At 33.9% G+C, this 21559-nt stretch overlaps 1 protein-coding gene across 5 annotated transcripts in view; it reads left to right on the top strand.

Moving 5' to 3' along the window:
- Positions 1–21559, top strand: part of LOC146992904 (uncharacterized) — a 151975-nt gene that overhangs the window by 33712 nt on the left and 96704 nt on the right. For 4 of the 5 annotated variants that reach the window (XM_085809305.1, XM_085809308.1, XM_085809307.1 and 1 more), the window contains one exon: positions 17477–17634. In XM_085809305.1, coding sequence (XP_085665431.1) covers positions 17486–17634 — 149 coding nt within the window. In that variant the 5' untranslated portion in view covers positions 17477–17485. Of the gene's footprint in view, positions 1–17189; positions 17251–17476; positions 17635–21559 lie in introns of all 5 variants that reach the window. The other variant, XM_085809306.1, reaches the window with a different exon arrangement.

Raw genomic sequence — 21559 nt, 5'->3', positions numbered from 1 at the left:
ACTCAATGGTAAATGACCCAATGTTTTGGTCACCACGTAGGGATCGCCGGTGCTTCAGAGCAGGGTACGGGAGAAACTTGTTTAGGGCGACTCCATCTTACTTCCTACCTCCATGGGTTTATTTGATTGTGACTCATTTGCAAAGTATTAAATCGTGTACTCGTTTGCACAATGTTGTGAACTTTGTGATTTCTTGGAAAATCAGAACTGCAAATGATATGTAATGTTGCTGAATATTATATTCATATTCATGAGAATATTTGGATTAGTTTCACTATAATAATAAAGGGAGCGTAAAATTCTCAAGCATGTACATTTTCAGACATAAAAGATGAAACGCATAAATGTGATGATGCTTAGACACAAGAAAGATGTAATTCTATTGGGAAAACATCGCTGATGAACTTACTCTTTTCTGGATTCTAAAAGAGCAGAGTATCTGCAAAACGAAATAAAAAGAAAGAAAAAAGCATAAAATGTGCGAAACACAATAAATTATGATGTGAAATAATAAGTACTTAAAACTATTTTACGGATTATTCTGAAGATTAAAGATACTGGTTCTGCTGAAGTAGATATGTCTTTTGAAAACTGTTTAGTACTTACCTAGAGATAAAAAGAAAAAATGGAATTGAATACTATAGAGCATGTTTGGGCATGAGTGCAAAGAACATGCTGTTTAATAAATGAAGGTAACACACAAAACGTTAAAAATGTACCATTGGGCATAATATAAAATCTGAAAACTTCATTTTGCAGAGTTTTTAGAATTTTTATTTATTTATTTTGGTTTAGCCAAACGTTAACAAGTGTGTTATTTTTGAAATCTTCTGTTAGAGTTCGATCACCGAAAATTATTATCAATTGCTCTTTTTCTTCACGAGATAAAATTTCAGGTTCATTTGAACGAAATGGATTTCTAATCCAAAATTTTTTTTTCATAATCATCGGGGAAATACATGTTGAAATTATTTATCAATGAAAAATTATGATTTTTAATGTCAGATGCTAATTCTTCTTTTATTTCCAAATCATTTTCAGTTAGAAAACTTTCTAAAAGTGGTAGAAAGCTTAAAGTATTATTATTCAATTCTTTGATATTTAGCTCGAGTTTTCTTTATCAATGCATTTATTTTATCTCTAATGGTAAACAAATTAACACTTTCTCCTTGTAATCCTAAATTTAATTCTTTTAACTTTAAAAAATATCTGCTAAACATGCCAACCACTCTGTTAATTATAGTTATTATTTAGTGAATAAAACAATAATTGTTACACAATATTTTTCTTTATCAATCCATTTATTTTATCTCTAATGGTAAACAAATTAACACTTTGTCCTTGTAATCCTAAATTTAATTCTTTTAACTTTAAAAAATATCAGCTAAAAAAACTAAATGTGCCAACCACTCTGTTAATTATTGGTATTATTGTTTAGTGAAATTCACTAAATAAACAATTTTGCAATTCAAATTTTGAATCACAGAGGAAAATTTGAATTTCTGATCGAAGTTCGAAAAGACGATTTAAAACTTTGCCTCCTGATAACAATCTTTCTTCAGAATGTAATAAAAACCCATCTCTTGCCATAAAATCATAAATATTCTTGAATTTAATGCTCGGCTTTTAATAAAATAATTTTCGCAGCTTGATTCAAAAAGATTTTCAGGTGTTGGGGAATTGTTTTGGCTAGTAAAGCTTTGAATGGAGCAGTGAGTAAACTTAGTTCCAGGTGTGACTTTCATTATTCAAGAAATAACATCGGAATGTTTTCCTGTTAAAGCCCGAGCTCCGTTACTGCATATGGCAGTGCTTTTATTCCAAGATATTAATCTGGACGTCCATAATCCGGAATGATCTATAATCCGAACCTCAAAGCTACAAACTTTCTGGGCATGCGTATGCGTTTACACATTGGCGTGATACCTTTATGCGTGCGCATAATATGTTTACGCATACACGTTTAATGTATAACGGTCGGTATAAGCTAAGCTAAAATTATCTATTTCAGTTGATTGTTGATGATTGCGTTGTTCCTTGATCTTCAAATTGGATGCGGCTTATTATTTTTTGCAGACCGTAAGAACAATTTTATAAAAGTAAACTTGAACTTTTGATTATGTCAAATAGAATTTCCGATGCTGGAACTCCCAAAAAATCTACAAAACGAAAGTATGTTTCGATGTCCGTCAAACTAAAAATGGAATTGCTGCAAAAAATGGATAAAGACATGAAGAAGGTGACAGAGGGGTTAGTGAAAATGAAAAAATTTCAATTGACAAGTTAGTCGGTATTCTCGGCACAGCAATTACGGGACTTGAACAGCGGAACTTTGTAACTGAATGAGAAGGTATGTCTGTTTATAGAATTAAAGAGAAAGTATTATCACATAAAACGAAGCAACTTAAACAACTTACATTGAAAGAAATATTTAATAAAGTAAACAAATAAATATTAAGCTTTTTTTTTTGTAAATTTTGATACCCTTTAGATCATAATTGTTCTTTATTTCCTAAATTACGGTTTCATATTTTTAATTTTAGAATTTCTGCATGCCATCTTACGAGATTTAAACTGATGATCTATAATCTGGAAAAATCGATAATCCGGAATCGCCGAAGTCCCGACGAGTTAACGACTTTTGACTGTATTGACATTGAACAAAGCTCAGATCGCATAAATTTACAAATTTTGAGAAAAAAATTAAAGGATGTTGGGGTTGTTTAATTTTTGAGTTAATTTTTAATAGTTAAAAATACTTTGCTTCATTTTGTACCACTAGTGGTACGTGCAGCGCCAGTTGAGAACCACTGTATTAAACTAACTTCACTAATGCAAGGCAATTAGAAACTTTTTATTAACTGAAGAAAATATTTTGGTACTTTCTGATTAGCTGCAGCCTCAAGCCTAATAAATTAAAGAAAAAACTACATGCAATTGAACATTAACGAATGAGGGACTAGAGATGTTGGTGTACTGAGCAGGACTAAATCTACATAAACTTTTGACTTTTAAACAACAGCCTATTTTTGATCGATAATATAAACTTATCCACAATGCTAACATAAGATTAACACAGATTATATGTGTTAATATACTCATATTATGGGATGGTGCTTGTTGCAGAGAAATTGCAATTCGCGATACACAGTTATGAATTAAAATGAGAATAATAATATGAATAACAGGTATATTTTCCCCTAGGATATGCTTTTATCAATGGTATTTTATAGTAGCGTAGATTAGCTAAAGTCCTATAAATTAGTTTTACTTATTCTAAGGAGTATATTCCATAATATGTTTTTTTTTTTTTTTTTTTTTTTTTTGCCACAGTGGTTTTTTTTCATCGCTTTTCCAGAGACATGTTAAGTGGATGGCGGAACTGGCAACCGCCAGAGGCCCGGAGCTCCAAAGCTGCCCCATGAACATAGTGGTCTGTCAGAGATGTATTATCCTGAAACGATATAATTTTCAATTATGTTTAAAACTTCTGTGAGTGGATTTTGCCGTTATGTTTAACTGCATGCAGAAATAGGATTCGAACATGTGAACATCTTGATTTTCTTTGTAAAGACCATTTTATTTTATTTACTTATTTCTTTTATATTTCCCCCCTTTTAATTCTACTTTCAGAGGCCGCTTGTTCGATTCTTTAGACTGGGCATGTGCACAAGTTGCAGGATAAATAAAATCTGTGTATGATTAACAGTGTGATAGACATAATGCCCCTGCCTGCCTAAGAATGAATATGTCCGCCATTCATGATTCATAATACTTGTTCCATTTGCCATGTACTTCTTAATCAGTAGCATCAGAATGTCTGCTGATCCATTGTTTACTGTGAACATATTTTCGAGGAAGGCAATAATTCTTCTGAGATGCATCATTGCAGACAAGCATCTGTTTCAGACAACTTCCTGAATTTAATGAAAATAATTTCATCTATTCATACTTAAAAAATTATGAAAAGATAGCATTACAAAATAACGGTGAATAAGTGGAGAATAAATTGTGCTGGCAAAGACAAACAATGAGTATGATGCTCCAGCATGCAAAATTATGAATAGCAATGTAAGAAACCAGTCGCCGAGTGGTAAAGTCCCTGAACACTGGTAGTTCCGTCTGAGGTTTGAATCCTGCAAACAGGCAGGCTGCATGGGTGCTTTTGTGGGTTTTCCCCATGTGTAGCATGTTAATACAAGGCAATTTCTCCTAGAAAGTCCTCCACGAAGGCATCCCTACCTTCCGTGTAGTGCCTTAGGGTGGAACACGTAAATAATAATAATAATAATGTAAGGAACCAAAATTCATGTAAGTGGAATGGTTCCAAACATGCTGAATCTTCTACCTCCGAACATGCAAATCCTTTGGGTTACCAGGTTTGAGCTATTATTGCCATTTTTGGCGGTGTTTACATTTACCAGGTTCTTTCCAGAAGTGCTTCCATTTATTTAAGTTGAACCAAACACCTTCTGTTAAATTTCAGTAATCAATTCTAATTCTGTTCTTTATAATGTGATCTGTTTATTAATATAACTTTGATGACTATACTAAAGTTGTATATGAGATTTTGTTTGTAATTTAGATGAGCTAAATTAGGTTAATAGCTGAAAATAAAGATTTTTTTTCCTTTGTGAGATTGCTGTGATAATTTTAATTAAATTAAAATAAGATATGGAAATAAATAATACTTGTTTTTTATATGAAATTGGAATTAAAATTGCCATCTGCCTGTACATTGGCCTAGATATCTTGCCCTCATTGTAAAGTAACATACACTATTGAATGTAATATGTACGAACATATTAGAAAGTTTCACCCAGAAAAAGAAGTTAAAAGGTTTTGTAATCAAATATGGGGTGTCTTTGCACATACCCTATTTGACAGCATATAAGACGCACTTTTTTTCCTAAATTTGGTCTCAAAAAAGTTACCTGCGTCTTATACGTGAAGGTAATTGCATTCAATAATTGTTTATTTGGCTTTTACGAAATGTGAGAACTAAAAGAAACCATGCCATTGAAACTTTTTTTCCTTGTGTGTGCCTGTCTAAATAAGGGTGCGTCTTATATGCCAGTGCATCTTATAAGCTGTCAAATACGGTAAATTCAAAACAATGAAGGAATTATTAGGTCATATAGATTCAGATCATACTGATATCAAATTGGAGTACAAAAACAAAGTATGTAGCTCTAAAACTGAATTTGAACACTAGAAGGAAAAGATGGAACAAAAAACAAGATCTTCTTTTATTATTTCATCTGCTAAAAGGGCAGTAAAAAATGGAACTCCATCATATAACTAGTGCCATAGAATTGGGCAAAGTAAAATTAATGAGTCGAGAAAATATAATATTAAAGTAGCTGGCTCTATTGAAAGTGGTATTACTTGCCCAGCAGACATAGAAATTTTTAAAAAAAGTAGATGAGATAAAAGTGGAGTGTCAATCTGTGCTTGTCGATCATAAAACAGAAATGGGGAAATTGCTTCCCTCAAAGACAAACACCATTTATATGTCTCTCCAGGAACAATTCACTAGCAACGTATAAATGAAATTTTAGTTTATGATGTGAGACATATATGTATAAACTGCACAATTTTGGTACTACAGTCAAAAGTCGTTAATTCGGCCACCGATAATCCGGAATGATCTATAATCCGGACCTCAAAGCTAAAAACTTTCTGCGCATGCGCCGCGTTGCCACATGCGCACAGGTGTTTTACGCATGCGCGTAAGACCTTGACTACTGCGCATATGCGTGTGCGCAAGTGCAGAATACGTTTTCGCCTGCGCGTTTAATGTATAATGGACGGTGTAAGCTAAAATTATCTAATTATCTATTTCAGTTGATGTTAATGATTGCGTTGTTCCTTAATCTTCGAATTGGATCCCGCTTATTATTTTTTGCAGACTGTAAGAGCAATTTTATAAAAGTAAACTTGAACTTTCGATTATGTCAAATAGAATTTCCGATGCTGGAACTTCCAAAGGATCTACAAAACGAAAGTATGTTTTGATGTCCAACAAACAAAAAGTGGAATTGCTGCAAAAAAATGGATAAAGACATGAAGAATGTGACAGAGAGGTTAGTGAAAACGAAAAAATTTTGATTGACAAGTTAGTCGGTATTCTCGGCACAGCAATTAACGGGACTTGAACAGCGGAACTTTGTAACTGAACAAGAAATTATGTCTGTTTATAGAATTAAAGAGAAAGTATTATCACATAAAACGAAGCAACTTAAACAACATACATTGAAAGAAATGTTTAATAAAGTAAACAAATAAATATTAAGCTTTTTTTTTTTTTTTTTTGGTAAATTTTGATACCCTTTAGATCATAATTGTTCTTTATTTCATAAATTACGGTTTCATATTTTTGATTTTAGAATTTCTGCATGCCATCTTACGTGATTTAAACTGATGATCTATAATCCGGAAAAATCGATAATCTGGAATCGCTGAAGTCCCGACGAGTCCGGATTAACGACTTTTGACTGTACTAATCTACGACTGATATTACATACTTCTGTTATGGTACTTTCAGTTTGTTCAAACAAATTTCAAATTAATATTTTAAATAAATGTTTAATTACTGTTTAAAAAAATTATAAATATTTTTAAAATAACATATACAAAATTTAATATTTTTAATAGCATAAGAATGCAGATTTCTGTCCTTAATTATGTAAAATTGAAAAGGGAAAAAGTCATACTTTTATCTGAACTACCTTCTTGAATAAGTAACAGTTTAAAGCAAATTTTAACTTTTTTTAAAAAGAGAAAAGGGCTTCTGTTTTCTTCTGATGTGTCTTTTAATTCTGAAACATAAACAAAGCGCTGTGAGTCAGCCTTAAAATGGTTTCTCACTTGTATTTATTACGCACAATAATACTTTTGAGGATGTCAGTGCAGTAGACAGCATTGAAAAGAAAGTGGGATTCGTGCTTCATTTTCTTCTTCATCCCTGCTACTTAAATGTTCATTGGTAAAATGTTTTCATTTTGTTTTTCAATTGTTCATAAGTCTCATGTCTCATTGGCATCACAGTTTACGTATTCTTTGATTGTAATGTCTAATCCCAGGAGTTTCCAATCTTCACTTGACTTTAGCGCTCTTTCAGCGCTTTCGCTTGACTTCGCTTGACATGTTTTAATGAAGCAATTTTTATTTGTTTGTTGTTTGTTTGAGTCCAGGAAAGTGAAATTATATTCTTAGCCACAAAAAAAAAAAAAAAAAAAAAAAAAAAGAAAAAAACTTGTGTTTCTGGGCTGGAAGGGAAACATCAGCATTTCATACTTCTTTTTTGCTAATGAAGAGCTCATAAATAACTTTTTCTTTTAGGAAATTTAAACTGTTATTAAAAGGCTGTAAATTTGGCAACTAGTGGACATTTTAGTGAGTTTAAGATCAATTTCTATACAAAATTCTTAATTCAGAAATTTGTATAGATATTGATCTTTAAAGTCACCAAAATGTGAAATTCTCAATTCAAAAATTTGTAAATTTATCGCCGATTTTTTTAAAAAACATTATAACATTTGTACATTTCATTAAAATAGTGATGATATATTAAAATTATGTTTTAAATATCAGATTAAAATAAAACTTTTTATATTTTTCCTTGTCATTAAATGACAATCCTTTCCACTTTGGCAACTTATTATTAGAATATTTTGAATCTGAAGAATAAACAAGATAAGAAATGCTGTCAAGCACAATTTCCCAAACATTTCTTAGCAAAAGCAAAATAGCTATTGTAATTACTTTAAAATGTCATATTTTATATTTTTTCATGGGAAGAGTTTCCCCTCCCCCCACAATTGTTTCAGTATATATATCAGTTTTCTCTATAAAGTTAATTTTATACTTTTCTCCGTATTTTTCATTTCAAAAAACTTTTGGCGTTTAACTGTTATAGAATTGGCATAGATAATTTTTCTTTCAGATTTTAGATATTTTACCTCGGAAGATTTAGAAGGATTTGAAGACAAGATTTATAGACCTATGATCAGGGCCGGATTTAGACTTGATAAGGCCCTAAGCTATTTGAGATATGGGGCCTTTTATAAGTCTAGATACTATATGCCAGTGCCAAATATGATTTTTGGATACCTAGAGGGTTTTTTGCCGGGGGCCCAAGCTATAGCTTGTGCAGCTTATACGTAAATCCTGCACTGCCTGTGATTCCAGAAAAAGTGAAAAAAAAGTCTTAATTGTATTAACATATAATGGATGAATTTCTTACTTTTTGGAGAATTTTTGGAAGAACAATGAAAACATATTTTTTTTTAATTTTCTATTTCTGATCATCAGATCAGAAATAGAAAATTTAAAAAAAGTCTTTCTCTTAACATGTTTATCATATTTTCTCTTCTTTCCACTAGAAACAGGCATGGAAAATATAAAAAATGCCTCTAATCTTGTCACATGGACAGGCTTTTATAGAAAGGAATTTTTCTAGTATTAGTAAATTGAAAACTGACTATTTAAAAGTTTCATCTGTTATGTCTCAATATATCATACTCAGGGCTGGCACTGGACTTTTTCCCACGTGATGCAGTGTCTTTGTGGGTCTTAAATTCTGCTGAATAGTGCCTCCTTAAATTCTAAAAGTTTGCCGTCTCTATATTTAATTTCTTGGTACTTCACTAAAGTCTAAAAATTCTGCCACATGGCCCTAACCATTTTCGTATTTATTCTTAATATTCATATTGCTGAAGAAATAAAGCAATTTCTTCCATACAGGGTGTTTCATAGATCATGGGACAAACTTGGAGGGCTGGTGGAGTGTACTAAATCATGCATTTTTTTGTATAGGAATATAGGGTCTGAAGTGATGGGTTAAGGCAGGAATGCAAAAAAGACACAAGAGGAAAATGTGTTTTATGTACAAAATCAATGCAAAGTGCTTCTTTGCAGCAATACAGTATTTACAATAAATATTTATAAAGGAAACACTAACAGTAATAGGAACTACAGCTGTGATTGGCTGGTAATGCAGCAGTAATAGGCCAGACAAACCACAATCTGATGCATAAGAGGATCATTCACAAATCTGATGTCGAGCGTGATGGGTAAGTTTACGCGCAGGGAAAAAGCTGACATGCATCTCATTTATAGTGCTGCTAATGGGAACGGCAGAGCAGCACTACGGTTGTACCAGGAACGGTTTCCGAACAGGTGTATACCGAATTGCACAATGTTTGAGAGGTTGCATCGGTCTCTGTGTGAAAACGGGTCATTTGAAGCCACCTCTGACACTAGGAGTGGAAGAAGTGCACGACAACCTCGCATTGAAGAATCCATTTTCAACATTGTGCACGAATCACCTCAGACAAGTACAAGAGCTGTTGCATATCGTCTGCAGCTGAGTCATTCCACTGTTTGGAGAGTATTCGATGAAATTGGTTTGCACCCATACCATTTGCAGAGAGTCCAAGCCTTGCAAGAGACTGATTACCCTCTTCGAGTTCATTTCTGTCATTGGTTCCTGTAGAAGTGTGCGGCGCAGGCGGAGTTCCCATCGGATATACTATTCACGGACGAGGCAACTTTCTCACAGGACGGCATCTTCAATAGCCACAACATGCCCATGTGGGCAACTCATAATCCACACGTCCACATTCATTCCAAACCCGCTTCTCCGTGAATGTGTGGTAGGGTATTGTTAACGACTACCTCATAGGCCCTTCCCTGCATGTACAAATATACCTCTTACCTGCATGTACAAATGGCTTACGTTATCATATTTTTCTGCAAGAGGTGCCACTGGAATTGCTGCAGGATGTTCCGGCTGTCGTTCGTGATCGCATGTGGTTCCAGCATGACGGTGCACCAGCCCATAGCCACATGCGGGTCCGCCATTACTTGGATGTTTCCGTGCCGATGGATTGGCTTTGGTGGACCCATTCAATGGCTACCCTGTTCGCCAGATTTATCCAGCTTGGATTTTTTTTTTTATGAGGCCATCTGAAGAACTTCATTTACGAGACTCCTGTTGACTCGCTCGAGGAGCTCGTTGCACAACTAACCATTGAGGCCGCAAGCGTGCACGAAATGCCTGTCGTTTTTCAAAATGTTATTTAATCCCTTCTGTGATGTTACCAAGCATGTATTACTGCTAGTGGTCACAAATTTTGAACATTTATTGTGAATACGGTATTGCTACAAAGAAGCACTTTGCGTTGATTTTGTACATAAACACATTTTCCTCTCGTGTCATTTTTTTGCATTCCTGCCTTAACCCGTCATTTCAGACCCTGCATTCCTAAAAAAAATGCATGTTTTAGTATGCTCCACCACCCTTCCAAGTTTGTCCCATGATCTATGAAACACCCTGTATATTTTATAATGAAGTTTTTTAACAGTCTGTGCATGAAGTTAACTAATTAGTTGCAAAATTTCTAGAAAGAAGAGGAATTGAACTGAACTGAAGAAACTGAATACAGTCAAAAGTCATTAATTCGGACACCCATAATCCGGACCTCAAAGGTAAAAACTTTCTGCGCATGCGCCGCATTGACACATGCGCATAGGTGTTTACGCATGCGCGTAAGACCTTTTGTTGGCAGTGGTGATAAAGGCAAAGCATGTTTTGCTTCCCTTAAATAAAGTTAAGACTAAACTAAATAAAATTCTTACTTTATTCCGTAAATAAAATAAAAGAGCTAACACTGTAGCCTTTACGTTTTAAAATCATTTGATTGAAAGCAAACTAGCATAATGCGAACTGATAATCACACAAGAGAACAAAAAGAACCAGGATTCGCCGATACCGGGGTACATATATATTATACTCGGCCAACCCGCCGATCTTGACGTCATCGGCCAATCAGCGGCAACCATGTTAGCTTACCTCCGATCAAAATTTGCATGTGGAAAACTAAAGCCAACACCTTTTACCACTGCGCATGTGCATTTGCGCAAGCGCAGAATACGTTTTCGTGTGCGCGTTTTATGTATAACGGACGATATAATCTAAAATTATCTAATTATCTATTTCAGTTAATGGTGATGATTGCGTTGTTCCTTAGTCTTCGAATTGGATTCGGTTTATTATTTTTTTGCAGACTGTAAGAGCAATTGTATAAAAGTAAACTTGAACTTTCGATTATGTCAAATAAAATTTCCGATTCTGGATCTCCCAAAGGATCGTACAAAACGAAAGTATGTTTCGATGTCCATCAAACAAAAAGTGGAATTGCTGCAAAAAATGGATAAAGACATGAAGAATGTGACAGAGAGGTTAGTGAAAACAAAAAAATTTCGATTGACAAGTTAGTCGGTATTCTCGACACAACAATTAACGGGACTTGAACAGCGGAACTTTGTAACTGAACAAGAAATTGTGTCTGTTTATGGAATTAAAGAGAAAGTATTATCACATAAAACGAAGCAACTTAAAACAACTTACATTGAAAGAAATGTTTAATAAAGTAAACAAATAAATATTAAGTTTTTTTTTTGTAAATTTTGATACCCTTTAGATTATAATTTTTCTTTATTTCATAAATTAAGGTTTCATATTTTTAATTTTAGAATTTCTGCATGCCATCTTACGAGATTTAAATTGATGATCTATAATCTGGAAAAATCGATAATCCGGAATCGCCGAAGTCTCGACGAGTCCGGATTCACGACTTTTGACTGTACATGAAGAGGGGAAAAAAATATTCTTCAGAGGTATATTTTTGAGACTTTGATAAGTTAGGAGATGAAGCACAAACTAGTGGGAACATTTGTTCGCTTATTTGGAACAAGAAAAGATGCTAAAAAAGGGAAGAAGAATGATATAAATTAGCCAAAATGTCTGGAAAGTTTTATAAAAAATATTAAAGACACATAAATATTTTGTTGTGTGTTGTTGCTACAAAACAATGCTTTGTAGTTTTTAATATATGATTGTCCTAACACTGTTTAAAAAGCAGTGATTTTAATAGTGCTTTTTTAAAAAAAATAAATCAAATTTAATATTGGTCGACTAAAGATTTCTAATTACCTGATTTAATTATTTATAACTAATTGATTACTCTTAAAAATTATCTCTGCACATTAAAGCAAGTTATTGCCTTTTATTAATCCTTACTGTGGTCACAAGATTAAAAAAAAGAAAAAAAAGTAAATATTAATGTAAAATATATTTCGTACAGTTAGTGAGATTTAAAAGTAATATAAAACAACTTATCATTCTGGTGCTTTAGCAGCTTATTAGAACTTTAAAGTATATTAATTGGGTTTCAACTCCGAAAACTCTATGCGAAGCTGACACTAACTGCATCAGACTGAGCATAACTATCAAAACTAACCAAGCGTGCCAACATCAGACATTCAGGTCTGATCAGCAGGTCTCTCTAGGCAAGCAGGAGCGGTGGCAACAGCCAAGCTTCTGTTACGAGCCATGTTGATTATAATTTTACTTCTCATTTTAACCTATGCCATTAGACATAAAATTTGTCTGCTATTAACTAAATCTCTAGGTCTGAATAAGTACATGATGAAATGAGACATAAAAGAAAGAATCAACATAAAATTGTTAGTAAAATGTAAATAAAATTTGTTAAAATATGTCCAAGTACTATAAGTGTAAAATAGTTAATGATATTTGATAAATTTTACAAAGTTGCTTGATTTTATTCTCAAATTTGTTTTATAATTATGTTTAACAAACCCTGCAAATAAGACAGAATCAGGACCAAAATGAGACGATGTAGAAATGTACGAGGGCTATCCAGAAAGTAGATTACGTTTTGGAATAAAAAAATAAACAAAGTATAGGAAACAAATTTTATTATATACAGATGAAAGCCACACTCAAATACTACTTTTCTACATAGTCACCATACAAATTAAGGCATTTATCGTAGCGATGTACGAGCTTGGAAATTCCTTCGTCGAAAAATTCGGCCGCCTGCGCCTTCAACCACTTCGTTACCTCTTCTTGCAGCTGTGCGTCGTCATCAAAACGCTGCATAGCCAGCCACTTCTTCATTGCTGGGAATAGGTGGAAGTCGCTCGGTGCCAGGTCGGGACTGTACGGCGGATGAGGAAACAACTCCCACTTAAAAGATTCAAGAACTTTACGAGTGACATTTGCCGTGTGGGGCCGGGCGTTGTCGTGAATCAACAAGATCTTAGAGCTCAACATTCCTCTGCGCTTGTTTTGAATTGCTCTTCTGAGTTTTTGGAGAGTTTGGCAATACCTTTGAGAGTTTATTGTAGTGCCTCTTTCCAGGAAGTCCACCAAAATTACACCTTTTCTGTCCCAAAAAACAGTCGCCATCATCTTCCTTGCCGACATTGTTTGCATGCATTTTTTGGGTTTTTGGGGAGAACTTGTGTGCCCCCACTGCATTGATTGCAATTTCGTTTCACAGTTCACATGTTTCACCCATGTTTCGTCACCAGTAACGATGCGATCGAGTAAAGAGTCACCATCCTTATGGTAAGCGTCCAAAAAGTTCAACGCTGCAGCCATTCGCTGATTTTTGTGGTCCTCTGTCAAGATTTTTGGAATCCATCTTGCACAAAACTTGTGGTAACCAAGCTTTTCGCTGATGATTTCGTGCAACAAACTTCGCGAAATTTGTGGAAAACTCAAAGAAAGTTCCATTATTGTGAAATTTCGATTTTCACGGACTTTAGCATCGACTTTTTCGAGAAGTTCGGCGGTCACTATGCTGGGTCTCCCACTTCGATCTTCGTCGTGAACATTGGTTCGGCCATTTTGAAATCTTATGACCCACTGACGCACTCCACCTTCAGTGATAATGTTGTCCCCATACACTTCACGAAGCTGCCGATAGATTTCTATCGGTTTACAGTTTTTTGCAGTCAGAAACCTTATTACTGAGCGCACCTCGCAGCTCGCGGGATTTTCAATTAACGCAGACATTTCAAACCGTCACAGTATCTGAACGGAGCACAGCACGAACCTCTCACTAGCACGGCTAGATGCAGACTGAGCTGCGCAACGCTCTGACCCCAAGATGGCCGCGCTAGCCCCGCCCCTAGCGGACACAGACGGAAACGTAATCTACTTCCTGGATGGCCCTCGTAAAATGCGTATAAATGGTGCTTCACTGTACCTTAACATCTAGAAGTGCAGAAAAAGGCCCATCGAAAGATGAATAATGTGTAAATGGGATTAACACAGAAAAGACATCTTTTAGAGTAAGATTGTGTTGATTTCTCATATTGTTTGAAGAATTTTGGGGGAAAGCAGTTTAAAATTAACTGGGTACTTTCTGATTTTCTGCATCCCCCTGAAAAGTATTCATAAGGTAGCTCTTTGTGTCACTAAAATCGGCAACTTGTGACATTGCAAAAAAACAAGCATATTTATGTGGCAACCTGTGCATGCTGATGAGCATCTGCAGATGAGTGCTAATTTCCATTGAAGACCACATTTTCACCTTCAAATTAAAAAATTCAAAGGTCATTAGTGAACAGAGTATGGTGTACATTGAGGAGAGCGACAATATATGTAGTGCCGAATTGTGCATAATATTTGTGGTTGTGCAGTTCTCTGAGTTTTTGAAAGTAAAACAGATCAGTGTGTACATGGGAAGAATAGAGCCAAAAAAAGGTGTTTTATTATGGATGTTTCTTGTGTTTTTAATTTTGTTAATTGGTTACTGTTTTATGTAATTCGTTGCCATTTTTGACAATGTTGTCTTTCATGCTTTAGCTTGGTGAGAAATTAGTCATCACCATTTAACTACTTTTCATCAAATAAGTCTTTTTTAAAAAAATTTTTTTTTACAATTTTTGAAAATATCACACTAAAATTTCACATATTTAAGCATTGCATTCAACCCTTTATCAGGTACATGAAATGGCATCATGTCACCTATTTTCTTGCGATATGCTGAATGTCTTTTTTTCTCTTTTATTATTGAATTATTTTGGTGTGTATGCATTTATATCTTTGCACTTTTAAGTATTTACATATCATGAAAATAATTTCCATTAGTGTATAAAAATGGTATTTATATGCTAATCTGATAGACTTTTTCTAATTTTTCTGTATAATATACGTTATAACATAATGCCCTTTATGTAGGGTGGATTTTGGGATTAATCATCAATGGTATGAAGGATTTGTACTTAACTTAGTACCGTAATTTCGCACGTATAGTCCGCAGACACGATTTTATATAAAAAAAATTTCAAAAATCGTCAGATAGTCCGCGGACTATACGTCCGAAATTACGTTTTTTTAATACGGCAATATTCCCATGCCTTTTAAACACATCCTTTTGTTTGCGCCAATTTCTCACCGCTTTCTCGTCCACTTCAAAATAACGGGGTAAAATCCTAGTATATGGTGCAGCCTTGGTGCGACTTTGAAAATTATCGCCAACACCAAAAATGATCCAAAGAACGTCTATATATATAGTATACATACATAGTATATATACTATATACATAGTATATACTATGTTTAACTATATATTTTCTTTGAATGACCCGTTAACTACTCATCGTATATGTCCCGTTTTCACTGATCATCATAAAGTCGCCAAAAGTAGCCAAATCCCGGGTGCACCGAATACTAATATTAAACCAATAACGGCCCGCTTCTCTATTTCATCTTATTCAGCTTTCTCAACTACCTTGAGTTTAAGTCAGCAGTAAAAACTTCGGCGATGTTTCATCAACGTTATCGAAGATGAAAGACAAAATACGAAAACAAAATACTGTGCAACATGCTATACTCGTGATAAGTGGTAATGAAATGTGACCTTCGACCCCACTCACTCGGTGTTGCCGAACCACGCTAGAAGTAAACGAATCGCGCTTTTTTTTTTCCTACTCCAGGTACTTGCTACTATGGCTCCTAAAAACCGAGCTGACGCATTACTTTTCCCCCTCCCGGCAGTTGCGCTAAAGCAGTGCGAAGGACACTGGGATACAAGACTGGTTGCGCTAAGTGAGTGCTCACACAACTTTCTTTGGCTCATATCCCGGCATCGCTTGATGCGCGAGCCTGGATTTTAGGAGCTCTACTTGCTACTACTCATTCGTTCTGCACTATGCTCTATGGTTTACTATCGATACGATACATACGAATGTTTTCTTGGAATCTCGCGCTTTTTTTATACTTGATCATCGGCAGTTCACGACAGCGTGTTTTTTAAATTTCAACGATTTTAACCGTGAACAACCAGCGTATTATCCGCACTGGTGGATAGTGCGCAGCTTCAAAAATTCACATTTTAAACACAGATAGTCCGCGGACTATACGCGCGAAATTACGGTACTTTCTGATTATCTGCATCCCCCCTGATTTTGAGGTTATACTTTGAATGTAAAATTTATAATACTATGCATGACCATCGGAAAATGGCACGTGTGCCAGCATGGGATGCGAGTTTGTGCTCATACTGCTGTGCTGTGGGTGCACTGTGTTCTATTGTAAAAATGGTTTTCAGATACTTAGAAAAGTCATGAATTTGTTTATTGAAGCAAATGAGCTTAGAACAGTAGTTAAAGAGAAGGAAATAAGCTAATGTATATAGAAAAATGGCTGATTAAAAAGACATGAATCTTTAAAAATATTATGGATGTTTTGTACTACTTTTTAATGTATAATTGTTGCAATATCTTTTTTACAAAATTTCATTAGATTCTGAATTCAGTAGCACTGTTTCTTTCGGGGGGGTTGTTGTTTTTGGGCCAATATTTTATAAAGAAGAGATTTTTTTTTGTTAGCAATCTTGTAAATCTTTTTGTGCATATTCTTGTTGTCTGCTTGTGTATCTTGTATATAAAGATATGTGTGACTATTATAAGTGTAAAATATTAGTGTTTAAAAAATAGTGTTCATAATTTCATGTTAAGATCTCAAAAGCATTTAAGGAGTTGATTTTATTCTCAAACCTGTTTTTATTAAACTTGTTTGATATTAAATCATTTAAAAGTAATGCATAGTTCATTCTTAAAATAGTATTGCAAAAGTGTAGGCAGTTTCATATTAAATTCTTATAATTTTTTCACTTCTATTTTCTCTTAATACTTCATGCTTTTCATTGGTGGTCCTTAAATTATATTTAAAGAAATATGTAAGAACCATGAGAAAATTGCCAATCTTATTTGTTTATGTTACGGATTTTAATTTATCATTTCATAATTTATGAACTAAAATCATTTGTTAGAATTTTTTTTAAATGCCTTCTAAATTACAGTAAACTCTTTGAGATGACCATCTGTGGTTCCACATGAGTTAGACTGTCTGTGCCTTAACAGGTAATGTTAAAATACTGATGGTTATGTTCTCTAAAATACTAATTGTTTTAGGGAGTAGTTATCTCAAAAACGTGTACTGTATGTCTCTAACAAGGATGTACCACTTATCTTATTGATGTGAAAGGGTACAATTTAAGAATCTCTCATTTTAAAATGTGCATGTATTATTCTTTTTAAATTCTATTCTGTTAGTAATACATTATGTTTTTTCTGTTTATGAACCTAGCTTACAAAGATGTCATCATCATTCAAGGATCGATACATAGCTGCAGGATTTTTGGAAGATGCTGAGGAACTATTGAATGAGTTTATCACAGAAAATACTACAGAATTTAAGGTGTTTGCCTCTCTGTGGAGAAAACATCACTTTTCACTTATATATATGTAAGTAGGTAAATTATTTAAATCATATATTTTATTAATTAACACAGTTTGATATATATATATATATATATATATATACTTATGTAGTGTGAGAATAAAAAATTGCAAAATTGCATTGTAAAAAGATAAACATTACTATATATATATAAAAAAAAAATTTAAAAAAAAAAAAAAACACTCAAATTTCATGCCTTGTCATTTTTAAGAGTACTTGTAAATAGTGTTTTTTTGCAACACAAATAAATGTTAATCTTCCATTTATGGTTTGCAGAGTTGCCAACCCGATTTACAATATATTTCTCCCTACTTTTTCTTATTCTGAAAATTTCTCACGACTTTTATGCAACTTGGCTTAGTACTTTGTTATATGGATAAAAAGAAAAGTGCTTTTGTACGTCTGAAAGCAATTGAATTTTCTCTAGATTATATCTAAAACGAAACTTGCGAATCAGATAACTTCTGCTTTGTGAGTGAGAGCATTATACGTATCCAGAAACGTCGTTCTCCAGTGGGCTTCGAGCTCCACTGCATGTCAGCTGGCATATATTAGCCAATGAGGACAAAGCAAGTTGTTATTTGGATGTGCTTTAGTTATTTTGTTCATTTTGTACTGAGTTGTGTGAGTATACGTGCCTTAGGGAAATAGTTTTAGAAATTATCATCTTTTGTTACGTCTGCGAGAAAGGTGGAGTACTCGTGTACGTTTCAAAAATCGTACTCAGTTGACTTTCCTTCCATTATTTTCTCAAGGAAGTGTAATAAATTTGTGATGTGTACCCGCCTGTCGTTGCGATTTTTCGATTTCGCATGGTGGAAGGGCGGATGTTCTCAAACATGTGCGTACATAAAAACACAAAGACAACATGAGTTGTTTTGAAAAAAACGAAAAATAAAAATTTTCTTCTGAAACAAAGGACCAAAAAGTTATTAATGCAGAATGTCTGTTCTCTGCTTTTTTACTGGAGCACAACCTGCCACTGAATGCATCGGATCACGTTGCAGCTTTATTTAGAAAAATGTTTCCCAATAGTGAAATCGCTAACAAATACTGAAGTGCAAGAACCAAAACTGGTGCAATTGTTAAAGAAATGGGTTTGAAAAATAAATCTTCAGTTATTAATTGCATTAAAACAGCTTCGTTCTGCCTCTCTACGGATGGAAGAAATAATACCGATTCAAAACTGTGTCCAATTGAAGTTTCTTTTTTTAATCCAGATTCTTCAGAAATTAAATGCAGTTTACTTTCTGTTCCTACTTTAGAAGGACATTCGATAGGCTTTAATATAGCACAGCTAATTATTAAAACTTTAAGAGAAAATGCAGGCCTTCTGGATAATTGCTTAGCACTTGGTGCCGATAATGCACCATTATTGGTATACTTGAAGACTGGTGTTGCAGGCATCTTAAGAAAGGAAAATTCAGATTATGAGGTGCACCTGTCACCTCTTAAATTTAGCAGCTGAAAAGGGGGCAGCTTCTTTACCAATAAATGTGGATGAACACACATTTGATATTTATTATTATCTTGAAAGGAGTTCTAAAAGGAAGGAAAAATTGAAACAATCCATCCAAGTCTTCATTCAAGTTTTCTAATTGTAACAGCTGCATAACAGCAGTTTACAATGAGAAAACTTATAAAATCATCTAGGATTGACACCCAATGGAGTTTAATTGGAAAACTGAAAGATGCTGATGGAATTTTAAAATATAGTGAACTGTCTAGAATTGTGTTGGCCATCTTGACAGTTCCCCATAGTTATGCAGAGTGTGAGAGAATTTTCAGTGTTGTTGCGAAAACGAGGACTAAATTTAGATCTAATATTAGTGATGACACATAAGAAAAACTTTTATTAGTGAAAGCAGGCTTACGTGGCAATTGCTGTGAACAAATTTATGAAGTTTCTTTCTTAAAGAAAAGGCAAAATCTGCCACTGTTTATAACATTTGTATGAAAACTGATTAAAGTTTTTTTTTTTTTCCCTTAAACGATGCAAGTAATAAAAATGATTTTTATGTGTAAGGTAATTTTGTGTGGCTTGCATTTAAGAATTAGTTACTATTGAAAGTTAATTCATTATTAAAAACTATATTTTTATCATTTAAAGTTTTTTTAACATTGTGAAAAATCTGATTTCTTAAAAAACTCTCCTGATTTTTGAGTGTCATAGGTTGGCAAGTATGGGTTTGTTAATAATTAGCAGTAAAGCAGTGCCAATTCAGAAAGCAGTAATAAACAATGCATCCTCTTAAACAAAAATTAAAAAGCATCGTATTTAGCGCTCTAAATAAGTTGTAGATTATTGCATTTGGACTGCATAAAAGGTTCAGTCTTATTTTAGTAAAAAACTGCATATGAGTTAAAATCCTAATAAATTGTTATTCTGTATTATCTAAGATGAATCAGCAAATTTACTTTCCAGTTTCACTTGCAACAACGTTGCCACGTTACTTGGAAAAGTTGGGAATTTGAAAATTGTTTTAAAAAGGTCAGGGAATTTAAATATTTAAGCCTAAATTTGAAAAAGTCAGGTAATTTCATCTGGCAACTCCCTCCCAAAAGCGATTTTTGTGCCAACGTTGGAAATCAATCTCTTTCTTTTTCTTCTCTAGGTTGGATTGGGTTTGATAGGTATCAGGCACCTCTGCTAAACAGCATTTTGTGTCAAATGCAAAAAACCCAATGCTTCCTATCTCTATTTGTTTGGGCCAACAACTTTGTTTCTAAAGTGTGACAGGACCTTATTAAAGCTCAGGATGGTAGGGACAAAGCCCATTTCCACTCCTATCTTATTCGTTATCAGAAGTTCAAGCTCAGTAGCCTGTTCCTCTGATAAACATTTTTCAGGATGTCCCTTAAGAGGGATTAATGCCCCTTTCTCATGTAGATTTAATAACAGATGGCACTCACTACGAACGTTAAGCGATAAAGAGTTGAATCTGTAAGACTACCTACAGCCTGGTTACTATGGCAACAATGCTTTCTTTCCTCTGTATTTATTTGACAGGAAAGTGGGTAATCCATAAAATACTTAAACACATCCCCTTAGTTGAACTAAAGACCTGCTGTCATTTCCTCCGTCTGACTCAAAGAGTACAGAGTATATTTTGACTAGTAATAGAACTTTTCCGCACTTGTGTTGAAAGATATCTGTAAGATATACAGTCGCAGTTCTTTTCGCAAAATTTGTTCATGACGCTGGATCGCATTTTTAATGTTGCGTAATGTTTTGTAATTTGCTGTTATTCTACAGAAGAAAACGGTTTTTAAAAATACCAAATTTTAAGCATTTCGATTATTTCATTGCTACATAAAAATTATATAAACAGTCAAAAGTCGTTAATCCGGACTCATCGGGACTTCGGCGATTCCGGCTTATCGATTTTTCCGGATTATAGATCATCAGTTTAAATCTGGTAGGATGGCATGCAAAAATTATAAAATTAAAAATATGAAACTGTAATTTATGAAATAAAGAACAATAATGATCTATAGGGTATCAAAATTTACAAAAAAAAGCTTAATATTTATTTGTTTACTTTATTAAACATTTTGTTCAATGTAAGTTGTTTAAGTTGCTTCGTTTTATGTGATAATACTTTCTCTTTAATTCTATAAACAGACATAATTTCTTCTTCAATTACAAAGTTCCGTCGTTCAAGTCCTATAATTGCTGTGTCGAGAATACCGACTAATTCGTCAATGGAAATTTTTTCGTTTTCAATAACCTCTGTGTCACTTTCTTCACTATCGGAAGTGAATTATAATGACGAGGAACTTGATTTAAATCATATCAAAGACGGAGTACATCGAGATGAAATACTACATTTAGTAAGGAATTATAAGCCAAATAAAATAAAAAATCTGCCCTGAAGATAAGGATAGTGCTGACAGATTAACTTCCAATTCATTGCGCGCCGCGGCGTT

The sequence above is a fragment of the Stegodyphus dumicola genome, chromosome X2 (assembly GCF_044657685.1).
Source record: "Stegodyphus dumicola isolate Sdum_Otavi_A_Nest chromosome X2, ASM4465768v1".
Classification (NCBI taxonomy): Eukaryota; Metazoa; Arthropoda; class Arachnida; order Araneae; family Eresidae; genus Stegodyphus; species Stegodyphus dumicola.
Note: the sequence above shows the minus strand (reverse complement) of the source record. Positions and strands in the feature narration are given on the sequence as shown.